This window comes from Rhamphochromis longiceps, linkage group LG7 (assembly GCF_057381845.1).
Source record: "Rhamphochromis longiceps isolate RC_006_pf linkage group LG7, R_longiceps_female_GT1.1, whole genome shotgun sequence".
In the NCBI taxonomy this organism is placed as follows: Eukaryota; Metazoa; Chordata; class Actinopteri; order Cichliformes; family Cichlidae; genus Rhamphochromis; species Rhamphochromis longiceps.
In genome coordinates, this window is record NC_140563.1 from 3200043 (window position 1) to 3210159 (window position 10117).

At 40.6% G+C, this 10117-nt stretch overlaps 1 protein-coding gene across 1 annotated transcript in view; it reads right to left on the minus strand.

Moving 5' to 3' along the window:
• Positions 1–3253, minus strand: part of tmtc2b (transmembrane O-mannosyltransferase targeting cadherins 2b) — an 83371-nt gene extending 80118 nt beyond the window's left edge. The window contains exon 1 of the mRNA XM_085411620.1: positions 2779–3253. Coding sequence (XP_085267746.1) covers positions 2779–2861 — 83 coding nt within the window. The 5' untranslated portion in view covers positions 2862–3253. The remainder of the gene's footprint in view (positions 1–2778) is intronic.
• Positions 3254–10117: the final 6864 nt, after the last annotated feature.

A 10117-nucleotide genomic window follows, 5' to 3' on the forward strand; every position in this document is an offset into this window, starting at 1 on the left:
ATATCTTAAAAACAGTCCAGTGTTTACAGCTACTAAATGGAGAAGTTGGCAGCTTTTTAAGCTTCATTAAAAACACCGTCACCTTGATTAACCTGCGCTCAACAGGTTTTTATAACCGAATAAAAGAATCCTGCAATCAAACCACGGAGGTCTTTTCATTATCACGCGAGTTCCTGGTGCACACGGCTTACAGGGAGCCGCAGAATATTGCACCAGTATTTCTCGTCTGACGTTTATCTGAGCTCTCCCATTCCTTCGCTCAGCCCTAACTGTAGATTGCAGCAGTGCTGATATGAACTACATGACGTATGATTCCCATTTTCCAGTGCAGGTGTCAAAGCTGTGTATGTGCTAATGATGACTGTGTCCCAGGGAGGGAAAGGAAAAGCCCCCTCCCCGCGGGAATTTGGCCGTGGCGAGCAGGTCGCTTCTCCACGCTGTCATTCGTATCAAATGAGGGGCATTACCGGCTGCAGGGTCAGAAAACTGACTTGCATGGAATTATTTTATTTAGACTCTGGACAAAAATAATTAAACATGTGTAAACAAAATTTTCCCCTCTCCTTTTAAATGTGAACTTCCTTGGTTACCGCCTTGGTTACCAGGCATAAAGTTATTAATGTGTAACCACTGAACACACATATGATAAGACGCATGTGACCGAGGCACTCCTGATACCATGAGAAGAATGAATTTGAAGAAAAAAAAAAAAGCACTGCTACAAAGCGACTATGAATCCTCAGGTGTCTCTTCTATGGCATCTTTGTGCCTCCCAGGCATTTTATGCACACTGCAATCTTGAATTTTGATTTAAAATCACAAACTGATTTAAGTCTGGGCATTAGTTTCACAGCCAGCAGCAAAGGAGAAACACAATCTATCTTTTCACCGACAGGAATCAATGCCGCCTTGTGAAAAACAGCTATATTTATTTTTTTCTCCTCAGCTGTTTACCATAAAAAGTTCAATCGAAGCTATAAATCTTTATTTTGGGGCATGCCGTCGTTATATTCTGTAACTCTGGTGTCCTTTTAGTTTATGAAAAACAATATCTGAATGATGCATAAATTAGTGTCACAGTTTAAATAAATCCACTCTAAAGGCTGCAGGGTGTTTAGTAATGGCAAGCTCGAAGTCTGATTTATTGCCATTACAAATTTAGTATTTTCCATAATGACAGCATAAAGACATCATCTTTTTTCAAACCTAACCCAGCATTAGCAAGTCAGATCAGTTTGTATGCCCAGGACTGTTGTACTTAAAATGATACAGCACCGCCGCACACACCCTTCCTCTCTCCTCCCTCCTCGCTCTCGGTGGAGCCCAGGGGGGGACAGGAGACGGCTGCTAATTGCAAGCCTGGAACACACGGTGTTAAAAACAGATAACGCTGGATGTGACAGATAGCCTGCAATAGAACAAGATGTCAGAGACAGAATACTGTACGTCAGAGCAAAACCCCGGCTGGGATGGGCGAATTCGGTCACTCATCTGTTTCACCAAAAAAGCCAGAAAAAATTTGGAGCCAAACTCCTGCGGTAATAAATAATTATTTTACAATTATGTTAACATCTCCTCATAGAATTATCAAGGTTTGGCGTCTGTATTACATTCAAACTTGGAGGGGCTATCCAACAGCCGGCTCTCACCTCTCCACCTTCCTATCATGTAAGTGTGTGAATCACCCGACCTAAGCACCAAGTGCAAAACGCACAGCAACACACAACTGTAAAAGAAAAAGTGTCACACTTTCAGCAAAAAAAGAAAGAAAGAAAAAGACCAGGGGGGATGTGCTCAGCAGGAAATGTTCTATATCCAGAGCAGTGAGCAGAGATGTGCAGGAAATACACCACGTTCAGTGTTTGTACACTAAGCTGTATTCTCTGTGCGTGCTTTACTCTTTAAGACACATATAATAAATGCACAGCACTGCACAATATTCTGTTCAGAGAAAAAGCATCCCAGACTGACAACTATGAATACTGGCTGTAGTAATATTGATAGGATGTTGATACAGTGATAGGAGCATAAAATGTGCATGCAGCTGACCTACATCAAGGCAATGGATGGAGAGTAAGGAGCCGGAGGCACTGACAACCATTCAGCCATCAAATATCAAAAGGCCAGCTATGAGTAATGCATTTCCCTGCATAACAGCGACTGAGCCCACAAACCAATGAAATGGGTTACAACGTTGCCTCTTTTAAGTAAATGAATAAGAAAACGCTCTGCACACTCGTGCATGTGTGGAACTGCTGCAGAGATATGAGGCACGTTTTTTTTTCCTGTTGGGATCAATTGATTCCCCAGCACATCTCAAGACCTTGAGACTTTGAAGAAGTTATTTCTGAGGCGTACGGGCGCGCTGCCTGACTACACTTTTCAACTTACGGAAAAACAACAAGCTGTGATCCAAGACAGATCAGCTGTAACACGGGAATGTTGAAATATTCGCCCAAAGGAATTATCTTTCAAGGCAGCTGCCACACATGTCACAAACAAGCACGTGTCTGGACTGTGGACTCTGACAGTGACTTTCAAAGCAGTGAGACATTTCCATCACTCAGCTTCTCCTCAGAGCACAAACTACCGATACGTGATACCTGCCTTCAAGCGGACTGTTTGTAGTGATAGACACAACGCTCTGTTTTGATGCTGACGCAATGAAATGCCTCCTTCCTCCAAGTTGTAAATCATCGCTTCTCTACAGAACTGATGAGGTTTCCTGCTAGTGGATACAGCACCGTGCGTTTGGATGTCATTCATTCACTCAAGTACCTGTCATCGTAGCAGAAATCGGCGCCCAGAGTGTTGACATACAGGACCAGAGCCACGGCGCCGCACAGCAATTCTGCAAACATTTCTGCCTCGCACGCGCGCGGGGAAATACTAACAAAAACAAAACTAAACAAACTGGGAAATGAGAAAAAATAAAGAAAATTAAAAAGCTGCAAAGCGAGACACAGAGAAGCAGCGAGTCCCGGTTTCTAGTCCCTCTCAGTCCCCGTCTTTGTCAGGATGTCTCTGCGAAAACAAGTCCATTCTCTCCCCCCCATCATCCTCGCTGAAGTGCGCAAAGTGGATAATCCATAGGTGGCTTTCTTTCTAACCCATGTTGGGTCTGAGCCCGAGAGCTTTTTATCCCGCTGAGAGTTGGGCAGGAAATAAAACACGAGCAGCGTTTCGTGGATCTGTGACAACACACGCAGCACGCCTCCCTGACACAGAGGAGGATCAGCCTCTGATGCTCAGCGGCCGCTGCTGGCTAAACGTCGCGATTGAGACAGAGGTCAAGTCAGACAGTCTGGAATTGTCCAACATCCGAGTAGACTTTCAAAATAAACTTTCCAGTGAGCAGCGCGAACAAAAACAGGTGTCCAAGTGCATCTAAAGGTTGACAAAAGAACACGGTAGCCTTATTTAATGAAAGTCCTGCGATGTAGTGTGAGGATGTAGATGAGCAGATAAAACAAGGCGTAAAAGACACATAACTGCTTTTTGACCACACATGAGGTTCATTTTAACAAAGCTTTATATTATTCAGTGAGCTCCCCCATATAGGATTTTTATATATAGCCTACTCTTTTAATAATTAATATTTAGTTTTCTAATATAACTTCATTTCTGTCAAACCTTAAGATTTAATATGGACGATTAATCTACTTTCCTTCCGCTCCAAACCTTCGCATTTCTGCAAACTTGACGCAGCTATGCTCCTAACACATGTGGTTTGAGAGAACCCGAGCGCATGCGCACCTCCCCTCCTCTAGAAAGGGGATAAATCACACTAGGTGGGGCTGAGAACCGCTGGTAGGGGTCACTTAATACCGCTAAGAGTAGTCCATAATGTCAAGGTGGTCCTTAGAGTGGAGTTCGAGGGTATGCTTCATGAACGAATATCATATTAAATTTCATAAAACCTGTCACTGTAATCTGTGGCGCTCATCTAATATCTACAAAAGACAATAACATATAATATATTTGCTGGCTACAGCTATTATTGCTTACGTAGGAGAATTAATAATTAAAGAAACACAGGCTTGCTTGGCTGTAAGAAATATTTCCCTCTACTTTAAATGTGGCTTCAGTTTGCTGCACATGTAGACATACAGGGAGCAGCAGCTGAAGCAGACACACACATCCCGTGCGCTTGCCTTGATGACGATTCTTATGACAGAAAAGGTAACAGTTACTTATTAAAAGCTACATTATTGTAATTTATGTCAGTCCAATGACAAGATGGTGTGAGAGCAGAGATCACTTTGACCTAAAAGACTGACTTTCTTAGATAAATGATGACGGGAAAATCTTTTCCTGCTTTTGATGTGAAGAGCAGATTATATGTTTACCACCCTGAACAATGAGTCGCGACAGTGTGTTTTCAGGAACTTCTTTCTCCTCAACAAGGGTCGGAAAAGTTGTAAAGCTGGGCCCAAAGGGACCACTAGAGGGCCCTTAGGCCAAGAATATCTGTGAGAAGACTAAACAAGGTAAATTATTTCAGCCTCTAATATACAACTGAATGCATTGTCCTTAGCTAAATACCGAACATTTCCGATGATTTTCCCGTGATTGCACAAAATTGCCACTTTAGAAGTGAACAAGCAAAACAAAGCTGGGTGTTCTTTTTCATGATGAGTAAATTCAGTGTCTGGTAATTATTAAACTCTCCCAGACTTAGTCTTTTATTATCAGTTTTACATGGCCAGCGTGTTTCTACATTTCCAAAAACAATACATTGCATTTCGAAATTAAAATGATCATCACGACCGTCAACATGATTCTTGGACTTCCTTTAAGAGTATATTGCACAACACAAGGAGGTATTAGACCAGCGGCAAAGAAAGAAGAGAAGAAAAGAATAATTGCAAAAGTGTTGCAGACAAAGTCAGTAGTCTGGCGACTGCTGTTGATTCAAGGTTGTTTCAATAGGCAAGCCCCATCTGTCAGGGCAGCATTTCAATGTAGCCTTTCACAGGACAGCAGCAGGACACTGTGATGTAATACATTTCAGGAATTAATTAGTCTGATCAAAGTTTTTCTGTTTTTTGGCTTAGAGTCTCTGTTGACTGATTATTCATGCTCCTTTTTATTTATTTATTTTCATCAGGTCCATAAATACATTTATTTTCAGGTTCAAAGCGCATAGATTACTTACCACACCTCTGATCACTGGATCCTTAAATAAAATTCATAATATATCATTATGAACATAACTCACTTGAGATATATATATATATATATATATATATATATATATATATATATATATATATATATATATATATATATATATATGATGGTTAGTTCTCAGCGTCACACATATAAATGTTTCACCAAAGTTAAAACATGTGCGTCTGGGGGTGAATGAGAGAAAGAAGAGTGTCCTGGCAGGGTGGAGGGAACGGGAGTGTTGCCCGATGTATGTGACAGAAGAAGACCTCCCTGTACGGATCCTGGACGGTAAAAGAAATTACAAGGACACGACTAATAGTAGGTTCAACAGCACATCTGAGCCGCAAATCGCCCGTGCATGAAAATAATGATGCAAACGTGAGCATGTTAAAGCAGAAAGTGACACTAAATGCAGGCTTTCTGAAGTATGGCTTTGCATGAAGCCAAGCAGCTTAATCCACTTTGTGGACGGTTTGGAGGAATATGCATTCTGCACAATATCAAATAAGAAAACATTTAATATCAGCAGAATGTAATAAATGTTATCTTGACCAGGGTTAGGAATGTGAACTTTCTTTTATTCCTCGTGCATTCTCCCACTTTTGTCTGCAGGATATCAGACCTCAGCTTTTTAGCAATCAGGGACAACATGACATCATTAGTTCGAGATACGAGCTCCGAATGTCATCTCGACACTGCTTACTCAGCAGTAAACTATCTTGAGCAAATTACTTTTCGCTTGAGAGCTGATGGTGAAAGCATCAGTGGAAACATAATGCTGAGTGGAGGTAAAAAAAAGGAAGGTGTCCATCAAATGAAGAGGAGTGGCATTTCAATTAATATAATTTGTTGTTCTCTTTTTCACTGGAGAGTTTGCAAGTCTGTCCACACGACAGGCTCATTAACTCTGACTCAAACTGAGGAGAAGGGAGTTTGATGGACTTTCTCCAGTGGATGGTGTCGTATTGAGCACTGGTTTTGGGAGATTTAAGGCACCTGCTCGTGTGATGTCAGGAAGATTAGACTGAACTGCTTCTAAATATGGCGATAACAGTTCTCTCACATAGATTCTCTCTCCAACACATTTTCGTGGGGCGCTGGTACATAGACAGAAACAGATCCAATTTAAAAAGCAATTAAATTGTGAGCAGAGAAGAAAGCACTTTCTATTATCTTTAGGACAAACTTGCCCAAATCAGAGGTACATAACCTCAGGTTCTTTAACTGTTTTTTGAAGATCTGCACTACCTTTTTCTCAACAAGTATCCACAACCAACTTAGGAATCCATCCACATACTCTGCATCTTCCTTTGAACCGCGATGCCTCCTGCAGTGTCAGGCGTGCTGCTCTTCTCTTTTTCTCTCAAGTTTAAGTAGAGAAGGAAAGTCTTGATCTCTGGCGAAGAAGGGATTTTTTTTTCCTTAAAGCCAGAAATCTTTCTGAGAAAGATTCATGTGATTTTCTATGTGAAAATTAAAACAAGCTATAGAAGAATAACTGATTTTAAAAAATGTGCATGCATATTACAAGTCGTCTCTGCTAATGATGTAAAAGCTGGCAAGAATATGTTTGCATTGTTAACATTTCATAGACTTTAAGCATAAAAACATCTGCCACAACAACAGAAATGGTTTAAAGCCAACATGGAAAAGGAGAGGGGATTTTTATGGCCCAAAGACATAAAGGAAGGAGAACAATAAAAACTGTCTACAAGAACAGAAAACCAGAGAATGATGGAGAAAATGAACCATTCCCATGGTTTATTGTAACACTGTGAAATGTATAATATTAAATGTCTTCTTGAATTTTTCTTATCATTAGCAACGGTGGCTTTGGTAACTTCCCTTTCTTCTTGTTTAGGAACCAAATTCTCCACAGGAGCAGATGCCAGAACAGCAGCAGCCTGCTCTAGCTTTCAAAAAAGGAAAAAGAAAAACAATAGATCCTCGAATAAAGTTAAGCCCAGGCTGAGCTTAGCCAAGATCTTCCATCTGTTTATGCTATACAGACATAGGCATTGTCAGAGGAATGCTGTGGCTTTTTTGTGGATGCCATTTTTCCTGTTAACTCAACCCAAGGAAAGTGGACAACTGCAACTGATCAGGAGATCACTGCGGTGGTGGTGGTATACAGATTACCGTGCCAGGCCGTACGTGTGCTGCCAGCAGCACGCCGCCCGTGTTCTTTTCAGCACAGGCACAGAGGCGCTCCTTCTCATCTGCATAATGAAATTACCCGCAGCAAGGTCTTTCCACGGATGAATCAACATCTCCACTCCAGAGAAAATCACTGAAACCTTCGTTATTCCTAACCTCTGCCTCGATAATGGCTGGTACTGGACCGACTCCACTGAACAATATAACTGTGGGTCGTGTTTAATCTTTAAAAGCTGCAAAAATGAACATTTATGTCTTTCTATGGCACAGAAATGATCTTCTGCTTGAGCAATCTTGTAATATTGTCTCTTGATATTGTCCTTAGGATACTTCAACAACCAGACATGGTTTAAAACTGTTTAATAGACCCTGATCCTTAACAAAGTCTCAACAAATAAGTGAACGAAAGCACCATAAGGAATATTTAAAATTATACAGAAAAAGGAAGAAATGGTTTGTAGAACAGGACGAAGGAGCATGAGAAGCTTCAGAAGTAACAAAGTCTCAGAGAAGAGCTCGAGAAGATGTGGAGGGTGAAGGTAACAGTGGTCCCAGTGGTAATCGGAGCACTAGGTGCACTAGGTCCGGTGACTCCCAAGCTTGGCACGGGGCTCCAGCAGATCCCAGGAACAACATCGGAGATCTCTGTCCAGAACAGAGCAGTCCTAGGGACAGCTAGGATACTGCCCAGGACCCTCAGGCTCCCAGGCCTTTACCAGAGGCCTAAACCAATAAGAACACTTTAAAAACAAACCTTTTAAATCTGGATGCATGTTGGGTTCATTTAAAATGTGCAGGTGTGAAGCAGATAAAACTTTGAATTCTCAGTAAGAGTCCAAATATATAAATATATAGTATTAAAATATATAAAATATGCATGTTTGCCTTTCTTCTTAGCTGTGTTTCGTTGTTCTTATTTTACTGATACTTTCACTAGTATCTGGCAAGGTACAAAAAACTACCAGAGTGCAAACACATGCAGCTTATTAATGGGATTCCAGCCTTAAGGGCACATTACTTAATTTTCTGAAGGTGTCAAACATGCAAACGTTTTTATGTTTGGGGATTTTCTCGACACTGGGGTTGTAGGTTTTAAAATGTGTATTTGTTTGTGAATGCTGCCAGAGCATGTATGCATACTACTGATTATTGATTATATTATCATCTTTGAGTCTAGTATCCTGAATATGTACAATACTTGATTAGATATATTATATAAAAGTGCACCTTTTGGCCTCAGGACTGCATATAGAGAGGAATGTGCAGGTAAATCTGATGCAAGGACATTTTTCTCTTATATCTTTGTTGTTGTTTTTTAATGGCATGAAAAAAGAAAAATAAAGAATCATTTTAACCATTTAAAGATTTTCCAGTGAAATCTGTCACCCAAATCCTATAAACATATCCCGAGAGGATGTTTATAATCTTTTTATTGAAGACACAGCTGAATCTGTCGCAACAACCTGAGCTATGAATCCCAGGACTGTAGTTGTGTTGTTCCACTGCGAGTGTCTAGATGTGTTGCACATGTATATAAACCAGTGTGTCTGTTTATAGGAGCGTGTGTTTATTTCAGGGTTTTTTTCCCCAAGTGTAACATTTGATCCTCAGCCTGAGTGCCTCTGATGAGAACCACAGCTGATCAGAGCTAATGTGTTCAGCAGAGGATTGAAGAAGAAAACCGAGTCGAAGATTCCTTCAAACGTCAGCTCAGGTCTCTTCTGCCTGCAGTCTCTCTGCTCTCTGTATCTGCTAAATGCACGGCAGAGGAGGCCAAACTTTGAATAAACGTCTTGGTGATGACAAGGAATTCTGTGTTTTCTGATGTCTTGAGACTTACATAGAATTACATGGTGGTTGGTCGCGAGTCTCTCGGCTCTTCTGCAGTTAGGGAGACGTTTGAATGAGGGAACATGGATGCAAACAACCAGAAGGAAAAAAGGAAACATGTTCGTGAATATGACACTGGCCAATTACTTAAACAGCACAAAAAAAAAACCCATGCCCAAATAAATTTGGACATAATTCGCAAAAGGAAAAGTGCAGAAATTACTCATTATTAATGTCCCTGCAGCCCATAAAACCATGACAAATACAAAGCACTTAAAACTTAGGGCATTTAAAATTGTGGACTTTGGATTGTTGATCTTGAAGTTTCTTAACTAATAAAAAATTCCACACAAACCTCCTTTATTTGGTGTATTTGAAGTGTTTGTTGACACTTTGTAGACTTTCTGAGGTTATAAAATACAATCATGAGCAAAAAGTCTCAAGTCACCTGATTTTGTATATGTTTCAAGGCTATGGGAAATAGGTGCTATGATGTTTTCATTAAAATTTGCACAAACATGAAAATATAGCGTGTGAGGCAAAAACTGAGTTTTAAAAAAATGTGTTTATCATTCTAACAAGTTTAAAAGTTTGGTATGACCACCTTCATTTTTCAGCACAGCCTGAACTCTCCTTGGCAAGCTTTCTCAGAATTTCTTTAATTAGCCTTCACAAATAGTCCTCTGGGCTTCTCGGAGGACATTCAAGACTCTTCTTTAAACTGTGGTAGAGCCTCCACCCTGTTTCACAGATGGCTATACTCACTGTTGCACTTTCCCCAACTTCTCTGCACATATTGACAGCTAATTAAACCAAAAAGTTCAAATTTTATTTCATCAATCCATCAGACTCATTGCAGCTGATTTCACTGCAGTTCTTGTGTAATTTGGTGTGCCTCAGCCTTTTTTTCTTGCTTCTGTTCTTTAAGAATGCCTTCTTGACAGCGACCCTTTTA